We start from the raw sequence: 25,074 nt of genomic DNA, 5'->3' as shown, positions 1-25,074 counted from the left end.
ACACCCCCAACACTTTAAGCCCTTCACAACCCCACTGCAAACCCCCTGGAAGCAGAGGAGGAGCCCTATCCCCCCATGCCCCACATAACAGAGCTTTGCTCTTTCCCCAGTTTACCTTAGCTGATGAAGCTCCTTCGTACACCTTCAGACTGGTCTCTAGTTCCTGCATATCTTGCCCATCCCTGACCATCACAGAAACATCATCTGCATATGCTGAGACTGCTATTCCTGTCACCACATCCATTCCTGTCCAGCACACTCCCCGCAGTCTCCTGCGTAGCAGTCCTAAAAAAGGCTCAATGGCTAGTGTGTACAGCTGCCCAGATAGAGGGCATCCTTGTCTAATGCCCCGTCTCACCCAGACTGGCCTACTGAGCCCCCCTCCCACCTTAACCATACATGACGCCCCAGCATACAACAGCTTCACACAGGTCACAAAACTCTTCCCAAACCCAAACACAGACATCACATTAAACAGATACTCATGATCCACTCTATCAAAAGCCTTCTCTTGATCTAAAGAGACCAGTCCAAAGTTCACATTAGAACCTCTCGACAAGTCCAACATGTCCCTAATCAAGAACAAGTTGTCCGTGATTGAGCGTCCCGGTACACAATATGTCTGGTCCTTGTGTATTATAGAGTCCAGATGGGACTTCAGTCTGTTAGAGAGGACCTTGGCAAAAATCTTGTAGTCCGCACAGAGTAATGCCACAGGCCTCCAGTTCTTAAGTTCACACAAGTCCCCTTTTTGGGCAGGAGAGTCAGAGCCGCCCGACGGCAGCTCATCGGCAACTCTCCTACCTCGACGCATTCTCGCAACACGCAAAGGAAATCCTGTCCAATTGTTCCCCAGAATTTTTGTAAAATTCCACTGGAAGTCCATCGACCCCGGGTGCACGACCGGGGACATCTGAGTTACTGCCTCTGCCAGTTCATGTGACAACAGAGGAATGTCCATTTCATCCCTCTGTGCCCGAGAGAGCTTAGGGAGTCCTGCGAACAAGACCTGAGCACACATAGGATCACACATTTCTGCCCTATACAATTCAGTATAAAACTCCACAGTCCGCTCCCGCATCTCCCCCACCACAGAGGTCACCCGCCCATCAGACAGCCGTAGACAATGCATACCCTTGGCTTCACTGCTCTGTCTTTCCAAACCAAAGAAGAAGGAGCTGGGAGCATCCATCTCCTTGAGCATGGAGAACCTAGCTCTTACAAGTGCTCCTTTTGCTTTAACCTGGAAAAAACTGCCCAGGTCCCTACGTAATTCAGCTAAGTTAGCCTGGAGGCCTACATTGCCTTGCCCCACCATCTCTACCTCCATCTCACTAATACACCGCTCTAGTTCCCCCAATACTCTCCTAGCCTCTGAGGATGAGAGAGCTGTGTACTGTTGACAAAAAAGCCGAATTTGCACTTTCCCCACATCCCACCATTGACTCAGAGACTCATACTCCTCTCTTCGCTGCCCCCATCTTTCCCAAAAAGTCTGGAAACCTGAGCAAAAAGTGGCATCTTGTAAGAGCTTTACATTGAACTTCCAATAAGATGCCTGCCGGGGCCCTGGTGAAATAGACAGCCGAGCCATGGTTATGTGGTGATCCGAAAACCCCACTGGGAGAATGGTAGCACCCAGCAGCCTATTGCTCTGATTCCTGGACATGTAAAAACGATCAAGTCGAGCTGCACTCACCCTAGCCCCAAAAACCTTCACCCACGTATACTGTCTTGTATTTGGATGTTTAGTTCTCCAAACATCCACTAGGTCAAACTGATTAAAAATGTCCCTTAACACTCCCACTGACACTGAATGAGGCTCTTCCCCATTTCTGTCTTTTGTAAAATCCATTGTACAGTTCCAGTCACCTCCGATCACCAGCGTCTCCTCAGGCGCTACTTGTGAGAGTTCCTGTCTAAGACTCCCAAATAGAACCCCTCTTTCTCTCCCTGTGTTAGGCGCATACACATTTATAAAGACAAAAACCATGTTGTTAATTTCTGCTTTAACAACAAGCAACCTACCCCTACACACCTCCTTTGAGGAGCAAATTTTTACAGCCAGACCCGGTGCAAAAAGGACTGCCACACCTGCACTAAGATTTGTCCCATGGCTCAACACACTTGCCCCTTTCCACCAGAGCCCCCAATCAACTTCATTCACTACATCACTATGCGTCTCCTGCAGAAACAACACCTGTACTTTTTTTTGTTTTACATATTCACCCAACACACTCCTCTTTCCCGCATCTCTGGCACCATTTATATTGAGCGAGCCTACCCGAAGAGTCTCCATAAGAATTGGGAGAAAAGCCAGCAGAGAAATAGACCAATAGCAAAGCTCAAAAAGCCCCAGTGTCAGTAAGAAATTAAATATTTAAACAGTGTCTGAAGGTAAACCTTTACGCACTGTTGTGACCCACTTCCTCAACCTAAACCGTTTCCTGGGTGAGAGGACACCATGCCCCTCATTTCTCATAGCATGTTGTACTGATCTTACAAACTTTCTAGGATCAGGAAAAAAGCCTCAAGATTAACTTTTTTCCCCTTAGTCTCATTCAGGAACCTTGTCAGTTCTCTCAATGTGTACTTAGACCCCTCTGGTTGACTAGCTGTCAGCTCCGGGCCAATTGAAGAGGAGTCTGAAAAAAATAACTCCTCATCCTCTTCCTCAGACTCACTTTCCTCCTCTTCTCTATCTCCCACCCTGACCACCTGCTCTTTCTCTCTGGTTAGGGCCTCACCCACAGCAACAGGCAACATTTCCATGGTGCCTTTGTTCACACCCTTTTTCCTTTTCCTCTTGACACCCTCCTCCTCCCCCCCTAATCTCTTACACTTCCCCACTATACTCTCCTCATCCACTAGAATAACCTGACTAGACGCAATATCATCTGCACCACCCTCCATAGCATGACTAGGGCCAGCCTCAGCTACACCACCCTCCATAGCATGACTAGGCCCAGCATCATCTGCACCACCCTCCATAGCATGACTAGGGCCAGCCTCAGCTACACCACCCTCCATAGCATGTCTAGGCCCAGCCTCTGCTTCTCCACCATCTCTAGCCTGACTAGGGCCAGCCTCTGCTTCTCCACCATCTCTAGCCTGACTAGACCCAGCCTCTGCTTCTCCACCATCTCTAGCCTGACTAGGGCCAGCCTCTGCTTCTCCACCATGTCTAGCCTGACTAGGGCCAGCCTCAGCTACACCACCATCTCTAGACTGCCTAGGCCCAGCCTCTGCTGTCTGCATCTCCTTACCCCCTGCATTTTGACCTCGATTTCCCCCACTTGCGTTTGTACCCTCACCTTTTCTATGGCCTTTATGTGGGCACGCAAAGCTCTTGTGCCCCAAATCCCCACATTCAAAACACCGTAGACTATCTGTGCTGGCAAAACCTGCATAGAGCCCCTCCCCATGCCTCACTTTAAAATGCACATTTAGCTGTTGCTCATTATTGTTCAGAAACATAAACACTTGCCTCCTGAACGAAACAACGTGCTTAACGGCATCTGCATGAAAACCTGCTGACAGTACACGGAAACCGCTAGCAAACTTACCAAAACGACTCAACTCTTTCCTAATTTGATCATCAGTAATAAACGGAGGCAAATTTGCCACTACAACTCTTGTTGAAGGGGTAGAGAGAGGTGAAATTGACACCAACACATCCCTTACAAATATTCCGCTAGCAATTAGCCTACCGACCAAATTAGCCCTTTTCATGAACACAACCACAGCTTTGTTCATTCTAGAAGCAGAATGTATAAACTCAGCTCCTACCTGTTCACCGACCGCGAGCAGAACCTCCTCCACCTTAACTCCGTTCTCAGGAACACACCTGAATCCATGCTGTATCGACAGCGTCTCCTCCGCGCTAGGCTGAGAAGCCATTGCGCACACTACACCTTCCAACCCCCAGGAAAGTTACTCTGTCCTCTTCCACCCTAACTTTGAAAAGAAAAACTTTGGATACCGCTAAAAACAAATATTGCATTAACCCTCCACCATAGAAAATAACATGTAAAGAAAAGAATCAAGAAAGTTAGTTAGGATAGAGCTTCCCACACCAAACACTCAAACTCCAAAAACACCCAGCATGCACCGAGAGAGAGAGAGAGAGAGAGAGAGAGAGAGAGAGAGAGGGGGGTTAGGGAGAGAGAGAGAGTTGGAGAGAGAGAGAGAGAGAGAGAGAGAGATAGAGTTAGGGAGAGAGAGAGAGAGAGAGAGAGAGAGAGAGAGAGAGAGAGAGAGAGAGAGAGTTGGAGAGAGAGAGAGAGAGAGAGAGAGTTAGGGAGAGAGAGAGTTAGAGATAGAGAGAGAGAGAGAGTTAGGGAGAGAGAGAGAGAGACAGACAGAGAGGGAGAGAGTTAGAGAGAGAGAGAGAGAGTTAGGGAGATAGAGACAGACACAGAGAGAGAGAGAGAGAGAGAAAGAGAGAGAGAGAGAGAGAGAGAGAGACTTGCTTTGGCAATGTTAACACATGTTACCCATGCCAATAAAGCCCCTTGAATTGAATTGAATTGAATTGAGAGAGAGGGGGAGAGTTAGGTGTGCGGTTAAAATTGGCAAAAAACACACAAATTTCTTCACACACGGTCGTGGGGTTAGACAGGGAAGCAGCTTAAGCCCAACCCTCTTCAACATATATATCAACGAACTGGCGCGGGCACTAGAAAAGTCTGCAGCACCCGGCCTCACCCTACTAGAATCTGAAGTCAAATGTCTGCTGTTTGCTGATGATCTGGTGCTTCTGTCACCAACCAAGGAGGGCCTACAGCAGCACCTAGATCTTATGCACAGATTCTGTCAGACCTGGGCCCTGACAGTAAATCTCAGTAAGACCAAAATAATGGTGTTCCAAAAAAGGTCCAGTCACCAGGACCACAAAGACAAATTCCATCTAGACACTGTTGCCCTAGAGCACACAAAAAGCTATACATACCTTGGCCTAAACATCAGCGCCACAGGTAACTTCCACAAAGCTGTGAACGATCTGAGAGACAAGGCAAGAAGGGCATTCTATGCCATCAAAAGGAACATAAATTTCAACATACCAATTAGGATTTGGCTAAAAATACTTGAATCAGTCATAGAGCCCATTGCCCTTTATGGTTGTGAGGTCTGGGGTCCGCTCACCAACCAAGACTTCACAAAATGGGACAAACACCAAATTGAGACTCTGCACGCAGAATTCTGCAAAAATATCCTCCGTGTACAACGTAGAACACCAAATAATGCATGCAGAGCAGAATTAGGCCGATACCCACTAATTATCAAAATCCAGAAAAGAGCTGTTAAATTCTATAACCACCTAAAAGGAAGCGATTCCCAAACCTTCCATAACAAAGCCATCACCTACAGAGAGATGAACCTGGAGAAGAGTCCCCTAAGCAAGCTGGTCCTGGGGCTCTGTTCACAAACACACCCTACAGAGCCCCATGACAGCAGCACAATTAGACCCAACCAAATCATGAGAAAACAAAAAGATAATTACTTGACACATTGGAAAGAATTAACAAAAAAACAGAGCAAACTAGAATGCTATTTGGCCCTACACAGAGAGTACACAGCGGCAGAATACCTGACCACTGTGACTGACCCAAAATTAAGGAAAGCTTTGACTATGTACAGACTCAGTGAGCATAGCCTTGCTATTGAGAAAGGCCGCCGTAGGCAGACATGGCTCTCAAGAGAAGACAGGCTATGTGCTCACTGCCCACAAAATGAGGTGGAAACTGAGCTGTACTTCCTAACCTCCTGCCCAATGTATGACCATATTAGAGACATATTTCCCTCAGATTACACAGATCCACAAAGAATTCGAAATCAAATCCAATTTTGATAAACTCCCATATCTACTGGGTGAAATTCCACAGTGTGACATCACAGCAGCAAGATTTGTGACCTGTTGCCAAGAGAAAAGGGCAACCAGTGAAGAACAAACACCATTGTAAATACAACCCATATTTATGCTTATTTATTTTATCTTGTGTCCTTTAACCATTTGCAGATTGTTAAAACACTGTATGTATATAATATGACATTTGTAATGTCTTTATTGTTTTGAAACTTCTGTATGTGTGATGTTTACTGTAAATTTTTTATTGTTTATGTCACTTTATATTATCTACCTCACTTGCTTTGGCAATGTTAACTCATGTTTCCCATGCCAATAAAGCCCTTGAATTGAATTGAATTGACAGAGACAGAGAGAGAGAGAGAGAGAGTTAGAGAGAGAGTTATAGAGGGAGAGAGAGGGAGAGAGAGAGTTAGACAGAGAGAGAGACAGAGAGAGAGAGAGAGAGACAGAGAGACAGAGAGGGAGACAGAGAGAGTTAGAGAGAGAGAGAGACAGAGAGAGAGAGAGAGAGAGACAGAGAGAGAGAGACAGAGAGACAGAGAGAGAGAGAGAGAGAGACAGAGAGAGAGACAGATAGAGAGAGAGAGAGAGAGAGAGACAGAGAGACACAGAGAGAGACAGAGAGAGAGACAGAGAGACAGAGAGAGAGAGAGAGACAGAGAGAGAGAGAGAGAGAGACAGAGAGACAGAGAGAGAGACAGAGACAGGGAGACACAGAGAGAGACAGAGAGAGACAGAGAGAGAGAGAGAGAGAGACAGAGAGAGAGAGACAGAGAGAGAGAGAGAGAGAGAGAGAAAGAGAGACAGAGAGAGAGACAGAGAGAGAGAGAGAGAGAGAGAGAAAAAGTGCCCCCCTAGGCACAACTATGACAACATAACCAACAAAAACGGGTCACAACTCCTGCAGCTCTGTCGCACGCTGGGTATGTACATAGTCAATGGTAGGCTTCGAGGGGACTCCTATGGTAGGTACACCTATAGCTCATCTCTTGGCAGTAGTACTGTAGACTACTTTATCACTGACCTCAACCCAGAGTCTCTCAGAGCGTTCACAGTCAGCCCACTGACACCCCTATCAGACCACAGCAAAATCACAGTCTACTTAAACAGAGCAATACTCAATCATGAGGCATCAAAGCCAAAGGAACTGAGTAACATTAAGAAATGCTATAGATGGAAGGAATGCAGTTTGGAAACCTACCAAAAAACAATTAGGCAACAACAAATTCAATCTCTTTTAGACAATTTCCTGGGTAAAACGTTCCACTGTAATAGTGAAGGTGTAAACTTGGCAGTAGAAAATCTTAACAGTATATTTGACCTCTCAGCTTCCCTATCAAATCTAAAAATCTCAAATAGAAAACCGAAGAAAATTAACAACAATGACAAATGGTTTGATGAAGAATGCAAAATTCTAAGAAAGAAATTGAGAAACCTGTCCAACCAAAAACATAGAGACCCGGAAAACCTGAGTCTACGCCTTCACTATGGTGAATCACTAAAACAATACAGAAATACACTACGGAAAAAGAAGGAACAGCATGTCAGAAATCAGCTCAATGTAATTGAAGAATCCATAGACTCTAACCACTTCTGGGAAAATTGGAAAACACTAAACAAACAACAACACGAAGAATTATCTATCCAAAATGGAGATGTATGGGTAAACCACTTCTCCAATCTTTTTGGCTCTATAACAAAGAATAAAGAGCAAAAACATATACATGATCAAATACAGATCTTAGAATCAACTATTAAAGACTACCAGAACCCACTGGATTCTCCAATAACATTGAATGAGTTACAGGACAAAATAAAAACCCTCAAACCCAAAAAGGCCTGTGGTGTTGATGGTATCCTCAATGAAATGATCAAATATAGAGACAACAAATTCCAATTGGCTATACTAAAACTCTTTAACATCATCCTTAGCTCTGGCATCTTCCCCAATATTTGGAACCAAGGACTGATCACCCCAATCCACAAAAATGGAGACAAATTTGACCCCAATAACTACCGTGGAATATGCGTCAACAGTAACCTTGGGAAAATCCTCTGCATTATCATTAACAGCAGACTCGTACACTTCCTCAATGAAAACAATGTACTGAGCAAATGTCAAATTGGCTTTTTACCAAACTACCGTACAACAGACCATGTATTCACCCTGCACACCCTAATTGACAACCAAACAAACCAAAACAAAGGCAAAGTCTTCTCATGCTTTGTTGATTTCAAAAAAGCCTTCGACTCAATTTGGCATGAGGGTCTGCTATACAAACTGATGGAAAGTGGTGTTGGGGGTAAAACATACGACATCATAAAATCCATGTACACAAACAACAAGTGTGCGGTTAAAATTGGCAATAAACACACACATTTCTTCACACAGGGTCGTGGGGTTAGACAGGGATGCAGCTTAAGCCCCACCCTCTTCAACATATATATCAACGAACTGGCGCGGGCACTAGAAAAGTCTGCAGCACCCGGCCTCACCCTACTAGAATCTGAAGTCAAATGTCTGCTGTTTGCTGATGATCTGGTGCTTCTGTCACCAACCAAGGAGGGCCTACAGCAGCACCTAGATCTTATGCACAGATTCTGTCAGACCTGGGCCCTGACAGTAAATCTCAGTAAGACCAAAATTATGGTGTTCCAAAAAAGGTCCAGTCACCAGGACCACAAATACAAATTCCATCTAGACACTGTTGCCCTAGAGCACACAAAAAACTATACATACCTTGGCCTAAACATCAGCGCCACAGGTAACTTCCACAAAGCTGTGAACGATCTGAGAGACAAGGCAAGAAGGGCATTCTATGCCATCAAAAGGAACATAAATTTCAACATACCAATTAGGATTTGGCTAAAAATACTTGAATCAGTCATAGAGCCCATTGCCCTTTATGGTTGTGAGGTCTGGGGTCCGCTCACCAACCAAGACTTCACAAAATGGGACAAACACCAAATTGAGACTCTGCACGCAGAATTCTGCAAAAATATCCTCAGTGTACAACGTAGAACACCAAATAATGCATGCAGAGCAGAATTAGGCCGATACCCACTAATTATCAAAATCCAGAAAAGAGCAGTTAAATTCTATAACCACCTAAAAGGAAGCGATTCCCAAACCTTCCACAACAAAGCCATCACCTACAGAGAGATGAACCTGGAGAAGAGTCCCCTAAGCAAGCTGGTCCTGGGGCTCTGTTCACAAACACACCCTACAGAGCCCCATGACAGCAGCACAATTAGACCCAACCAAATCATGAGAAAACAAAAAGATAATTACTTGACACATTGGAAAGAATTAACAAAAAAACAGAGCAAACTAGAATGCTATTTGGCCCTACACAGAGAGTACACAGCGGCAGAATACCTGACCACTGTGACTGACCCAAAATTAAGGAAAGCTTTGACTATGTACAGACTCAGCGAGCATAGCCTTGCTATTGAGAAAGGCCGCCGTAGGCAGACATGGCTCTCAAGAGAAGACAGGCTATGTGCTCACTGCCCACAAAATGAGGTGGAAACTGAGCTGCACTTCCTAACCTCCTGCCCAATGTATGACCATATTAGAGAGACATATTTCCCTCAGATTACACAGATCCACAATTCGAAAACAAATCCAATTTTGAAAAACTCCCATATCTACTGGGTGAAATTCCACAGTGTGCCATCAGAGCAGCAAGATTTGTGACCTGTTGCCACGAGAAAAGGGCAACCAGTGAAGAACACGCACCATTGTAAATACAACACATATCTATGCTTATTTATTTTATCTTGTGTCCTTTACCATTTGCACATTGTAAAAACACTGTATATATATATAATATGACATTTGTAATGTCTTTATTGTTTTGAAACTTCTGTATGTATGATGTCTACTGTTAATTTTTATTGTTTATTTCACTTTATATATTATATACCTTACTTGCTTTGGCAATGTTAACACATGTTTCCCATGCCAATAAAGCCCCTTGAATTGAATTGAATTGAATTGAGAGAGAGAGAGAGACAGAGAGAGAGAGAGAGAGAGAGAGAGAGAGAGAGAGAGAGAGAGTGAGACAGAGAGAGAGAGAGAGAGAGAGAGAGAGAGAGAGAGTGAGACAGAGAGAGAGAGACAGAGAGAGAGAGAGAGAGAGAGAGAGAGAGAGAGAGAGAGAGAGAGAGAGAGAGAGAGAGAGAGAGACAGAGAGAGAGACATAGAGAGAGACAGAGAGAGAGACACAGAGAGAGAGAGAGAGAGAGAGAGAGACAGAGGGAGAGAGAGAGAGAGAGAGAGAGACAGAGAGAGAGAGAGAGAGAGAGAGAGAGAGAGAGACAGAGAGAGAGAGAGAGAGAGAGAGTGAGACAGAGAGAGAGAGACAGAGAGAGAGAGAGAGACAGAGAGAGAGAGAGACAGAGAGAGAGAGAGAGAGAGAGAGAGAGAGAGACAGAGAGAGAGACATAGAGAGAGACACAGAGAGAGACACAGAGAGAGAGAGAGAGAGAGAGAGAGAGACAGAGGGAGAGAGAGAGAGACTCTATATTACCTGGACGGAGGCGTTTAATAAAGGAAGGATCATTTGTTCCGTCGCCGTAAGGAGAACACATCCATCACAGTATTATACTGCTAATGTAACACTGTAATGGCAGATCAGTCATCTGACTACGGTTTTTAAATCAAACTCTGGGCCAGGGGAGGGAGGGAGGGAGGGAGGGAGGGAGGGAGGAGGGAGGAGGGAGGGAGGGAGGGAGGGAGGGAGGGAGGGAGGGAGGGAGGGAGGGAGGGAGGGAGGGAGGGAGGGAGGGAGAAATATGTTTAGAAATGTTAGCATGGTAAGCAGGGAGATATTACTTCAGACCAAGATCTGTGAATGTTTTCATGCCACAATCATGTTTTCTTTAATATACAGACACAATTCATCCAGATTGTTCACAAGTTCTCTTCGATTCAGTACTAAAAAACTAAAGCTGTTTTTTTGTTGGTAAATATTTCACAACTGGCCCAAGAGAGCATTGTTGACCAATGACCTTCCAGTGGCAGGATGTAGGTGTTCCAGGCTGTCATGCTGCTGTTGTGTTCATTTCTCTACTGAATACTGCCTGGCTGTAAACAGAGAGTTGACCTCAGAGCCGAAACCAAATGGACTTCAGATAATACAGAAGAAAATATAACATCACACAACACAGTCATCTGCTAGTGTCTCAACCCTTCTGTTTACTACAGGAGCAGTCAGGCCACCCTACATCACACAACACAGTCATCTGCTAGTGTCTCAACCCTTCTGTTTAGTACAGGAGCAGTCAGGCCACCCTACATCACACAACACAGTCATCTGCTAGTGTCTCAACCCTTCTGTTTACTACAGGAGCAGTCAGGCCACCCTACATCACAGTCATCTGCTAGTGTCTCAACCCTTCTGTTTACTACAGGAGCAGTCAGGCCACCCTACATCACACATCACAGTCATCTGCTAGTGTCTCAACCCTTCTGTTTACTACAGGAGCAGTCAGGCCACCCTACATCACACATCACAGTCATCTGCTAGTGTCTCAACCCTTCTGTTATTACAGGAGCAGTCAGGCCACCCTACAACACAGTCATCTGCTAGTGTCTCAACCCTTCTGTTTAGTACAGGAGCAGTCAGGCCACCCTACATCACAGTCATCTGCTAGTGTCTCAACCCTTCTGTTTAGTACAGGAGCAGTCAGGCCACCCTACATCACAGTCATCTGCTAGTGTCTCAACCCTTCTGTTTAGTACAGGAGCAGTCAGGCCACCCTACATCACAGTCATCTGCTAGTGTCTCAACCCTTCTGTTTAGTACAGGAGCAGTCAGGCCACCCTACATCACAGTCATCTGCTAGTGTCTCAACCCTTCTGTTTACTACAGGAGCAGTCAGGCCACCCTACATCACACAACACAGTCATCTGCTAGTGTCTCAACCCTTCTGTTTACTACAGGAGCAGTCAGGCCACCCTACATCACACATCACAGTCATCTGCTAGTGTCTCAACCCTTCTGTTTACTACAGGAGCAGTCAGGCCACCCTACATCACACAACACAGTCATCTGCTAGTGTCTCAACCCTTCTGTTTAGTACAGGAGCAGTCAGGCCACCCTACATCACACAACACAGTCATCTGCTAGTGTCTCAACCCTTCTGTTATTACAGGAGCAGTCAGGCCACCCTACAACACAGTCATCTGCTAGTGTCTCAACCCTTCTGTTTAGTACAGGAGCAGTCAGGCCACCCTACAACACAGTCATCTGCTAGTGTCTCAACCCTTCTGTTTATTACAGTAGCAGTCAGGCCACCCTACATCACAGTCATCTGCTAGTGTCTCAACCCTTCTGTGTATTAAAGGAGCAGTCAGGCCACCCTACATCACACAACACAGTCATCTGCTAGTCTCTCAACCCTTCTGTTTATTACAGTAGCAGTCAGGCCACCCTACAACACAGTCATCTGCTAGTGTCTCAACCCTTCTGTTTAGTACAGGAGCAGTCAGGCCACCCTACATCACAGTCATCTGCTAGTGTCTCAACCCTTCTGTTTACTACAGGAGCAGTCAGGCCACCCTACATCACACATCACAGTCATCTGCTAGTGTCTCAACCCTTCTGTTTACTACAGGAGCAGTCAGGCCACCCTACATCACACAACACAGTCATCTGCTAGTGTCTCAACCCTTCTGTTTAGTACAGGAGCAGTCAGGCCACCCTACATCACAGTCATCTGCTAGTCTCTCAACCCTTCTGGGGGGGGGGGGGGGGTAGCTGGGAGTTGCTTAACGTACATATAGATCTTTGACCAGCCAGGGAATGGAGGGACTATGGGACTAGAATGGACCTGGCACCAGCAAGGGTTGGGGGGGACTAAGGGACTAGGAAGGACCTGTGACCAGACAGGGTTGGGGGGGACTACGGGACTAGAAAGGACCTGGGACCAGCCTTGGTTGGGGGGACTACGGGACTAGAAAGGACCTGGGACCAGCCAGTGATACCAGGGACTAGAAAGGACCTGGGACCAGCCAGGGTTGGGGGGACTACGGGACTAGAAAGGACCTGGGACCAGCCAGGGATACCAGGGACTACGGGACTAGAAAGGACCTGGGACCAGCCAGGGTTGGGGGGACTACGGGACTAGAAAGGACCTGGGACCAGCCAGTGATACCAGGGACTAGAAAGGACCTGGGACCAGCCAGGGTTGGGGGGACTACGGAACTAGAAAGGACCTGGGACCAGCCAGGGTTGGGGGGGACTAAGGGACTAGAAAGGACCTGGGACCAGTCAGGGATACGAGGGAGGGACTACGAGGGACTACGGGCACTGGTGCATTTTCTCTGGACCCCCGCAAGGTCGGAGTTTGATATAGACTACCGATCGCTGTCCATGGTGCTGAAATCGCGACATGTCTATGCGACTGTATGCCTTTCGAATCGATGGTAGGCTATCTGTGGCGCCAAGGCTTAGCATTGATTTAGCTAAAGGAGAAATGTTTATTGACAGGCCTATTAGGTCATCGTTTTCTCACGTTAAGCCTCACCATTTCATGAAGCCTTACACGGCGTCACAGTGCCGTCATTTAGACTGCTGGCTGGAGGCTGTAAGGTATTACTTTGTTCAGTAATTAAAGTTGGACATTCAAACAGACATGTAAAATAAATGCCACAGCAACACTAATCAGCTATATTAATATACAGCTACCCGAGCCTGCATGACATGAGCCATCCTCACCCTCTCTCCCAGCTCGGATATAATGGTCTTTTGTGTAAAAATCAGTCTATTCATGCTAAATAATACAGTAAGTCCACCTAATAAACACAAGCTTAGTAGGGATTGTTTCATTATGCAATGATCTATATATAGCTATATACCCTTGTTTTGATAAACATTAATCAAATAGCCTAACAATGAGGAAGCAAGTAGTCAGCTTGAAGATAAATCCAGAAACTATTTCTTGTTGAACTCAGCAGGGTTTTTGTCTGGCTAAAAGCCTACACAATGAGCTGCAGTATTCAAGGTGAATTCAATTAAATCAAATTAAACCTACTTGAGAGACTCCCATGGTGTCCTGAAGTCCTTTTTTTGTGTGTGCAAATGTTTTCACCAAGGCCTGGAGGTCCAGACTGTGGGCCTGACTGTTTTCAACAGATCCTGGAGGTCCAGACTATGGGCCTGACTGTTTTCACCAAGGCTTTGAGGTCCAGGTTGTGAGCCTGACTGTTTTCAACAAGGCTTTGAGGTCCAGACTGTGGGCCTGACTGTTTTCACCAAGGCTTTGAGGTCCAGACTGTGGGCCTGACTGTTTTCACCAAAGCCTGGAGGTCCAGACTGTGGGCCTGACTGTTTTCACCAAGGCCTGGAGGTCCAGACTGTGGGCCTGACTGTTTTCACCAAGGCCTGGAGGTCCAGACTGTGGGCCTGACTGTTTTCACCAAGGCCTGGAGGTCCAGACTGTGGGCCTGACTGTTTTCATCAAGGCCAGGAGGTCCAGGTTGTGGGCCTGACTGTTTTCTATACTGACTTTCGCCAACCCAGACCGTCTTTCCAGACATTATACATTAGATGCCCATTGTGCTGGACACGATTTAAACGTGGTCTTGAATGATGTGTACCAACGTATACCAGAGAGATAAGGGACCAACATTTACCAGAGACATAAGGGACCAACATTTACCAGAGAGATAAGGGACCAATGTACACCAGAGAGATAAGGGACCAACGTATACCAGAGAGATAAGGGACCAACGTATACCAGAGAGATAAGGGACCAACGTTTACCAGAGAGATAAGGGACCAACGTTTACCAGAGAGATAACGGACCAACGTTCACCAGAGAGATAAGGGACCAACGTTTACCAGAGAGATAAGGGACCAATGTTTACCAGAGAGATAAGGGACCAATGTTCACCAGAGAGATAAGGGACCAACGTTTACCAGAGAGATAAGGGACCAATGTTTACCAGAGAGATAAAGGACCAACGTTTACCAGAGAGATAAGGGACCAACGTATACCACAGAGATAAGGGACCAACGTATACCAGAGAGATAAGGGACCAACGTATACCAGAGAGATAAGGGACCAAGGTATACCAGAGAGATAAGGGACCAACGTTTACCAGAGAGATAAGGGACCAAAGTTTACCAGAGACATAAAGGACCAATGTATACCAGAGAGATAAGGGACCAATGTATACCAGAGAGATAAGCGACCAACGTTTACCAGAGAGATAAGGGACCAACGTATACCAGAGAGATAAGGGACCAACGTATACCAGAGAGATAAGGGACCAACGTTTACCAGAGAGATAAAGGACCAACGTATACCAGAGAGATAAGGGACCAACGTTTACCAGAGAGATAAAGGACCAACGTATACCAGAGAGATAAGGGACCAACGTTTACCAGGGAGATAAGGGACCAACGTATACCAGAGAGATAAGGGACCAACGTTTACCAGAGAGATAAAAGACCAACGTATACCAGAGAGATAAGGGACCAAAGTATACCAGAGAGATAAGGGACCAACATTTACCAGAGAGATAAGGGACCAACGTTTACCAGAGAGATAAAAGACCAACATATACCAGAGAGATAAGGGACCAACGTATACCAGAGAGATAAAGTACCAACGTTTACCAGAGAGATAAGGGACCAATGTTTACCAGAGAGATAAAGGACCAACGTATACCAGAGAGATAAGGGACCAACGTTTCCCAGAGAGATAAGGGACCAACGTTTACCAGAGAGATAAAGGACCAATGTTTACCAGAGAGATAAGGGACCAACGTTTACCAGAGAGATAAAGTACCAACGTTCACCAGAGAGATAAGGGACCAACGTTCACCAGAGAGATAAGGGACCAACGTTTACCAGAGAGATAAGGGACCAACGTTTACCAGAGAGATAAAGGACCAACGTTTACCAGAGAGATAAGGGACCAACGTATACCACAGAGATAAGGGACCAACGTATACCAGAGAGATAAGGGACCAACGTTTACCAGAGAGATAAGGGACCAACGTATACCAGAGAGATAAGGGACCAACGTTTACCAGAGAGATAAGGGACCAACGTATACCAGAGAGATAAGGGACCAACGTTTACCAGAGAGATAAGGGACCAACGTTTACCAGGGAGATAAGGGACCAACGTATACCAGAGAGATAAGGGACCAAAGTATACCAGAGAGATAAGGGACCAACATTTACCAGAGAGATAAGGGACCAACATTTACCAGAGAGATAAAAGACCAACATATACCAGAGAGATAAGGGACCAACGTATACCAGAGAGATAAAGTACCAACGTTTACCAGAGAGATAAGGGACCAATGTTTACCAGAGAGATAAAGGACCAACGTATACCAGAGAGATAAGGGACCAACGTTTCCCAGAGAGATAAGGGACCAACGTTTACCAGAGAGATAAAGGACCAATGTTTACCAGAGAGATAAGGGACCAACGTTTACCAGAGAGATAAAGGACCAACGTTTACCAGAGAGATAAGGGACCAACATTTACCAGAGAGATAAGGGACCAACGTATACCAGAGAGATAAGGGACCAACGTTTACCAGAGAGATAAGGGACCAACGTATACCAGAGAGATAAGGGACTGACGTTTACCAGAGAGATAAGGGACCAACGTATACCAGAGAGATAAAGGACCAACGTTTACCAGAGAGATAAGGGACCAACGTATACCAGAGAGATAAGGGACCAACGTTTACCAGAGAGATGAGGGACCAACGTATACCAGAGAGATAAGGGACCAACGTTTACCAGAGAGATAAGGGACCAACGTTTACCAGAGAGATAAGGGACCATCGTTTAACAGAGAGATAAGGGACCAACGTTTACCAGAGAGATAAGGGACCAACATTTACCAGAGAGATAAGGGACCAACATTTACCAGAGAGATAAGGGACCAACATTTACCAGAGAGATAAGGGACCAACGTATACCAGAGGGATAAGGAACCAACGTTTACCAGAGAGATAAGGGACCATCGTTTAACAGAGAGATAAAGGACCAACGTATACCAGAGAGATAAGGGACCAACGTTTACCAGAGAGATAAGGGACTGTTGATATTGTAACCACAGAACTCATACTCTGGTTCACCACTATCAAGAAAATCACAAAACAACTTTTTTTATTTTGTTTGTTGTTCAAAGCCCTCAACAAAATGTTCTCTGTTAAAGATGATGATCTGATTGCATCTGGACATGTATTGTCTGTCCAGTATCCAGACGACCTGTTCCCAGAGCTTCCTGTACTGTTCATCTCTTCCTGTACTGTGTCTGTCCAGTATCCAGACGACCTGTTCCCAGAGCTTCCTGTATGGTTCATCTCTTCCTGTACCGTGTCTGTCCAGTATCCAGACGACCTGTTCCCAGAGCTTCCTGTACGGTTCATCTCTTCCTGTACCGTGTCTGTCCAGTATCCAGACGACCTGTTCCCAGAGCTTCCTGTACGGTTCATCTCTTCCTGTACCGTGTCTGTCCAGGATCCAGACGACCTGTTCCCAGAGCTTCCTGTACGGTTCATCTCTTCCTGTACCGTGTCTGTCCAGTATCCAGACGACCTGTTCCCAGAGCTTCCTGTACGGTTCATCTCTTCCTGTACCGTGTCTGTCCAGGATCCAGACGACCTGTTCCCAGAGCTTCCTGTACGGTTCATCTCTTCCTGTACCGTGTCTGTCCAGTATCCAGACGACCTGTTCCCAGAGCTTCCTGTACGGTTCATCTCTTCCTGTACCGTGTCTGTCCAGTATCCAGACGACCTGTTCCCAGAGCTTCCTGTACGGTTCATCTCTTCCTGTACCGTGTCTGTCCAGGATCCAGACGACCTGTTCCCAGAGCGTCCTGTATGGTTCATCTCTTCCTGTACCGTGTCTGTCCAGTATCTTGGTGCTTTCCTGGGTAAGGGGCAGTATCTTGGTGTTTTCCTGGGTAAGGGGCAGTAGCTTGGTGTTTTCCTGGGTAAGGGGCAGTAGCTTGGTGCTTTCCTGGGTAAGGGGCAGTAGCTTGGTGCTTTCCTGGGTAAGGGGCAGTAGCTTGGTGTTTTCCTGGGTAAGGGGCAGTAGCTTGGTGTTTTCCTGGGTAAGGGGCAGTAGCTTGGTGCTTTCCTGGGTAAGGGGCAGTAGCTTGGTGTTTTCCTGGGTAAGGGGCAGTAGCTTGGTGCTTTCCTGGGTAAGGGGCAGTAGCTTGGCGTTTTCCTGGGTAAGGGGCAGTAGCTTGGTGTTTTCCTGGGTAAGGGGCAGTAGCTTGGTGCTTTCCTGGGTAAGGGACAGTAGCTTGGTGTTTTCCCGGGTAAGGAGGCAGTAGCTTTGTGCTTTCCCGGGTAAGGGGGCAATAGTTTGGTGCTTTCCCGGGTAAGGGGGCGTTAGCTCTTCGGCTGCATCAGATTCACACCTGTCAGTGTCCATGCTAGCTGGGCTAACAACAAATGTAGAATTACTGATGCTAGCATTGGATGTGCTCGTGGAAGAAGAACAACTTGTGTCGTCGACAGGTGCAGGTGTAGTACTGCTGGTAGTAGCAATATGATGTCCTAGTAGTGGTAGTAGTACTACCAGTTGAGCTGGTATGTGTCTCTCTGGACATGGGCCTTACTTTTTTTAACCATTTATCCATTTTCGAGCAAACAGAACGTGCAGCGGCTGCGTTTGGCTCCATACGGACCGTTAGTGGAATTCCCGGGAGAGAGTAACGGTGTAACGGCTTTCTTGGTGTGAAGGAGAATCGGACCAAAATGCGGCGTGGCTATTGAGATTCATGTTTAATAAAACAAAAGGAAACAAGAAATCAATACAAAAACAATAAACGTAACGTGAAAACCGAAACAGCCTAAACTGGTGCAAAGTAACACAGAGACAGAAACAAGGACAATCACCCACGAAACACTCAAAGAATATGGCTGCCTAAATATGGTTCCCAATCAGAGACAACGATAAACACCTGCCTCTGATTGAGAACCACTTCAGACAGCCATAGACTATGCTAGAAAACCCCACTATGCCACAATCCCAATACCTATGAAAAACCCCAAGACAAAACACCACATACCAAAACCCATGTCACACCCTGGCCTGACCAAATAAAGAAAGAAAACACAAAATACTAAGACCAGGGCGTGACAATCGGTTAATGTGATTGGATGTTCATTATTTGACTAGACTTCCTGTATTTGATATTTTGTTGTTTTTCCGCTGAACACTAGATGGTTGAATTGTATTGTTGGCAGTGAAACGAGGCTACTCAGGCGAGGAGAAAAACTCAAATGTATAGCCCCGTTGGAAAATATAAATGGACTGTTTTTTGATAAATATAGTTTTTTTAAATACAATTTTATTTGGCATAACCCCGACTGCCTTGCGCATACCCCTGCCCCTACCTTCATCTACACTGATTGATGTGGAATTAAGTGACATTAATAAGCGATCACCTGGATTCACCTGTTTAGTCCAGTCAGTGGTGGCAGTAAGGTAATGATATATACAGTTTCACTAATAGAGAGAAATCTCCACTCACGGTTGACATAGTTTGATGAGGTCCTGGTCACTGGTCCCAGAGGGCAGTCCTCTGATGTACAGGTTAGTTTGACTGAGCTGCTCCATACTACAGACTCCTCCTCCTCCTCTGTGGTGACCGTTGTTAGGGCTGGGACTGGGAGGGACCATGGTGGATGGGGGAGGGGCATAGGACTGCTAAGAGAGAGAGAGAGAGATGATGATGATAACAACAACAGAATAATACACAGCAGTATATAACAGGGGGCAGCAGGCAACCAAGTGGTTAGAGCGTTGGGCCAGTAACCCAAAGGTCACTGCAGTCCTCCAAACACCGGCTTCGAGGGCATTGCCAACATATTCAAATAATAATTATTTACATATTTTCATTAAAAACGTTTTTTTTAATTAATTTTGTCATACTATTTCATCAATATTGTCCCGACACAAATCTAGGGTTGCAACCCAAGCCGGCTGATCGTTTGTTCAATTGGTTCGGTTACTAGAGGCACAACCAGTTGCTCGTTCTATTGGTTCCGGTTACTAGAGGAACAACCAGTTGCTCGTTCTATTGGTTCCGGTTACTAGAGGAACAACCAGTTGCTCGTTCTATTGGTTCCGGTTACTAGAGACGCGACCCAGTCATTCGTTCTATTGGTTCCGGTTACCAGAGATGTGACCCAGTCATTCAGTCTATTGGTTCCGGTTACCAGAGACGTGACCCAGTCGTTCGTTCTTCATGTTCCATTGCCTTACTGGTTAGCAACGTTCTTGTCCCTTGCTAGCTAGCTAGCCAACTACGGCAATTTTACAGTCACGTCAAACAGCGCAGTCAGAATAACAGCAAAATAGCCACATCTGCGTTAGTTTCAGCTGTTTTCTAGTGACATTTATTTGGAAACATCCATAACAATGAGCTAACGAGGTGTGATTTCACCTGTCGTAGAAAATGTGCTCTCTCAACGGGACACTGTTGTTTAATTAATAGGAGCTAGCCAACAACACAGCTCACACAATCACCTCAAACTGAACCTGGAAAGACTGCAAAACCAGCTGCACTTCGTTTCGTTTGACCTTTTTATTTTCAATTGACATTTCATTGTATATATCCATGTTCGTTACTAATATTTAAACAATGTGGTAAAATGTCTGGGAGACAGACAGCATGGTTTATACAAATCTCCACTGTTGAAGACAAAATGTTAGTCTAAAAAGAAATGTGAGATAATGTCTAGATGATTTTTATAGTGGAGATCAATGTTTATAAATTGCCTGGCTGGGCTGATGAGACAGTGGATTGCAGCAGTCAGATGGAACAGAGTAAATAGGCATTTTAACGTCATAGATTTAGCGGGTGGTAACTTATGGAATAGACACCGGCTGGAATGCAGTTTTAACCAATCAGCATTCAGCATTAGACCCATCCGTTGTATGAATGAGGGGAATTACAATGAGGATATTCTGAGGTTCTATTGTTAAAACACACTGCCTGTCATTTAGATATTTCTGATTTCTCCAGGAATTATCGATGACACTACACTTCCTCCCTCTCAGAGACAGAGTGGTTATAGAGGGGAGCACTACACTTCCTCCCTCTCAGAGACAGAGTGGCTATAGAGGGGAGCACTACACTTCCTCCCTCTCAGAGACGGAGTGGTTATAGAGGGGAGAACTACACTTCCTCCCTCTCAGAGACAGAGTGGTTATAGAGGGGGGCACTACACTTCCTCCCTCTTAGAGACAGAGTGGTTATAGAGGGGGACACTACACTTCCTCCCTCTCAGAGACAGAGTGGTTATAGAGGGGGGCACTACACTTCCTCCCTCTTAGAGACATAGTGGTTATAGAGGGGAGCACTACACTTCCTCCCTCTCAGAGACAGAGTGGCTATAGAGGGGAGAACTACACTTCCTCCCTCTCAGAGACAGAGTGGTTATAGAGGGGAGAACTACACTTCCTCCCTCTTAGAGACAGAGTGGTTATAGAGGGGAGCACTACACTTCCTCCCTCTCAGAGACAGAGTGGTTATAGAGGGGAGCACGACACTTCCTCCCTCTCAGAGACAGAGTGGTTATAGAGGGGAGCACGACACTGCCTCTCAGAGACAGAGTGGTTATAGAGGGGAGAACTACACTTCCTCCCTCTCAGAGACAGAGTGGTTATAGAGGGGAGCACTACACTTCCTCCCTCTCAGAGACAGAGTGGTTATAGAGGGGGACACTACACTTCCTCCCTCTCAGAGACAGAGTGGTTATAGAGGGGGGCACTACACTTCCTCCCTCTTAGAGACAGAGTGGTTATAGAGGGGAGCACTACACTTCCTCCCTCTCAGAGACAGAGTGGCTATAGAGGGGAGAACTACACTTCCTCCCTCTCAGAGACAGAGTGGTTATAGAGGGGAGAACTACACTTCCTCCCTCTTAGAGACAGAGTGGTTATAGAGGGGAGCACTACACTTCCTCCCTCTCAGAGACAGAGTGGTTATAGAGGGGAGCACGACACTTCCTCCCTCTCAGAGACAGAGTGGTTATAGAGGGGAGCACGACACTGCCTCTCAGAGACAGAGTGGTTATAGAGGGGAGAACTACACTTCCTCCCTCTCAGAGACAGAGTGGTTATAGAGGGGAGAACTACACTTCCTCCCACTCAGAGACAGAGTGGTTATAGAGGGGAGCACTACACTTCCTCCCTCTCAGAGACAGAGTGGTTATAGAGGGGAGCACTACACAGACTCTCAGAGACAGAGTGGTTATAGAGGGGAGCAATACACTTCCTCCCTCTCAGAGACAGAGTGGTTATAGAGGGGAGCACGACACTGCCTCTCAGAGACAGAGTGGTTATAGAGGGGAGCACTACACTGCCTCTCAGAGACAGAGTGGTTATAGAGGGGAGCACGACACTGCCTCTCAGAGACAGAGTGGTTATAGAGGGGAGCACTACACTTCCTCCCTCTCAGAGACAGAGTGGTTATACAGGGGAGCACTACACTGCCTCTCAGAGACAGAGTGGTTATAGAGGGGAGCACGACACTGCCTCTCAGAGACAGAGTGGTTATAGAGGGGAGCACTACACTTCCTCCCTCTCAGAGACAGAGTGGTTATACAGGGGAGCACTACACTGACTCTCAGAGACAGAGTGGTTATAGAGGGGAGCACTACACAGACTCTCAGAGACAGAGTGGTTATAGAGGGGAGAACTACACAGACTCTCAGAGACAGAGTGGTTATAGAGGGGAGCACGACACTGCCTCTCAGAGACAGAGTGGTTATAGAGGGGAGCACTACACTTCCTCCCTCTCAGAGACAGAGTGGTTATACAGGGGAGCACTACACTGACTCTCAGAGACAGAGTGGTTATAGAGGGGAGCACTACACAGACTCTCAGAGACAGAGTGGTTATAGAGGGGAGCACTACACTGACTCCCTCTCAGAGACAGAGTGGTTATAGAGGGGAGCACTACACTGACTCTCAGAGACATCCCATGATGGCCATCCCAGAGAGCCATCCCAGAAAGCCATCCCAGAAAGCCATCCCAGAGAGCCATCCCAGAGAGCCATCCCAGAAAGCCATCCCATAATGGCCATCCCAGAGAGCCATCCCAGAAAGCCATCCCATAATGGCCATCCCAGAGAGCCATCCCAGAAAGCCATCCCATAAAGCCATTCCATAAAGCCATCCAATAATGGCCATCCCAGAGAGCCATCCCAGAAATCCATCACATAAAGCCATCCCATAAAGCCATCCCAGATAGCCGTCCCAGAGAGCCATCCCATAAAGCCATCCCATAAAGCCATCCCATAAAGCCATCCCAGATAGCCATCCCAGAAAGCCATCCCATAAAGCCATCCCAGAGAGCCATCTCAGAAAGCCATCCCATAAAGCCATCCCAGAGAGCCATCCCAGAAAGCCATCTCATAAAGACATCCCATAAAGCCATCCCAGAAAGCCATCCCAGATAGCCATCCCATAAAGCCATCTCAGAAAGCCATCCCATAAAGCCATCCCAGAAAGCCATCTCATAAAGACATCCCATAAAGCCATCCCATAAAGCCATCCCATAAAGACATCCCATAAAGCCATCCCATAAAGACATCCCATAAAGCCATCCCAGAAAGCCATCCCAGAAAGCCATCCCAGAGAGCCATCCCATAAAGCCATCCCATAAAGACATCCCATAAAGCCATCCCAGAAAGCCATCTCAGAAAGCCATCCCATAAAGCCATCCCATAAAGCCATCCCATAAAGACATCCCATAAAGCCATCCCAGAAAGTCATCCCAGAAAGTCATCCCTTAAAGCCATCCCATAAAGCCATCCCATAATGCCATCCTATAATGGCCATCCCATAAAGACATCCCATAAAGCCATCCCATAAAGACATCCCATAAAGCCATCCCAGAAAGCCATCCCAGAGAGCCATCCCAGAAAGCCATCCCATAAAGTCATCCCAGAAAGCCACCCCATAAAGCCATCCCATAATGCCATCCCATAAAGCCATCCTATAATGCCATCCCATAAAGTCATCCCAGAAAGCCACCCCATAAAGCCATCCCATAAAGCCACCCCATAAAGCCATCCTATAATGGCCATCCTAGAAAGTCATCCCTGAAAGTCATCCCTTAAAGCCATCCCAGAAAGCCACCCCATAAAGCCATCCTATAATGGTCATCCCAGAAAGTCATCCCAGAAAGTCATCCCTTAAAGCCATCCCATAAAGCCATCCCATAATGCCATCCTATAATGGCCATCCCATAAAGCCATCCCATAATGCCATCCTATAATGGCCATCCCATAAAGCCACCCCATAATGGCCATCCCAGAAAGTCATCCCAGAAAGTCATCCCAGAAAGTCATCCCTTAAAGCCACCCCATAAAGCCACCCCATAAAGCCATCCCAGAAAGTCATCCTATAATGGCCATCCCAGAAAGTCATCCCAGAAAGTCATCCCTTAAAGCCACCCCATAAAGCCACCCCATAAAGCCATCCCAGAAAGCCATCCCATAACGGTCATCCCAGAATGGCCATCCCAGAAAGCCATCCCAGAAAGCCATCCCATAATGGTCATCCCATAATATCATAATATCTGCCATTTAACAAGCTCTTTTATCCAAAACCATTTACAGTCAGTCATGTATTGTATGTGTGGCCCAGCAGGAATTGAACCTTCTATACTGGTGTAGCGAACACCATGATCTACCCACTGAGCCACACAGGTCCCTGTTTGTAGACAGTCACCTCCCCTCATCAACAGCCCTGCCCTGCCCTCCCCCCTCCACTCCTCCCCAACTCCCCTCTCCTCCCCCCTCCACTCCTCCCCAACTCCTATCCTCCTCTACCCAACTCCCATCCTCGCCAACTCCTATCCTCCTCTACCCAACTCCCATCCTGCCCACTCTCCTCCACTACCCGACTCTCCCTCTCATCACCTCCTTCCCAACTCCCCCTTCCTCTCAAACTTTCCTCCCATCCCTTCCTCCCATCCTCCCCACCATCCTCTCCTCCCCAACTCCCATCCTCCCCAACTCCCATCCTCCCCAACTCCCATCCTCCTCTCCCCAACTCTCCTCCCCAACTCCCATCCTCCTCTCCCCAACTCTCCTCCCCAACTCCCATCCTCCTCTCCCCAACCTCCTATCCCCTCCTCCTCTCCCTTCACCTCTCCCCTCCTCCTCTCCCTTCACCTCTCCCCTCGTCCCTCT

At 46.7% G+C, this 25,074-nt stretch overlaps 1 protein-coding gene across 6 annotated transcripts in view; it reads right to left on the bottom strand.

The window, feature by feature from the left end:
* Positions 1-25,074, bottom strand: part of rbms3 (RNA binding motif, single stranded interacting protein) — a 245,207-nt gene that overhangs the window by 144,447 nt on the left and 75,686 nt on the right. For all 6 annotated transcript variants that reach the window (XM_064946888.1, XM_064946886.1, XM_064946885.1 and 3 more), the window contains exon 2: positions 19,398-19,573. In XM_064946888.1, the coding sequence (XP_064802960.1) occupies positions 19,398-19,573 (176 nt within the window). The remainder of the gene's footprint in view (positions 1-19,397; positions 19,574-25,074) is intronic.

This window comes from Oncorhynchus masou, chromosome 29, assembly GCF_036934945.1.
Source record: "Oncorhynchus masou masou isolate Uvic2021 chromosome 29, UVic_Omas_1.1, whole genome shotgun sequence".
NCBI classification, from domain to species: Eukaryota; Metazoa; Chordata; class Actinopteri; order Salmoniformes; family Salmonidae; genus Oncorhynchus; species Oncorhynchus masou.
The sequence above is the reverse complement of the archived record's forward strand: the minus strand, read 5'-3'. Positions and strand labels throughout refer to the sequence as shown.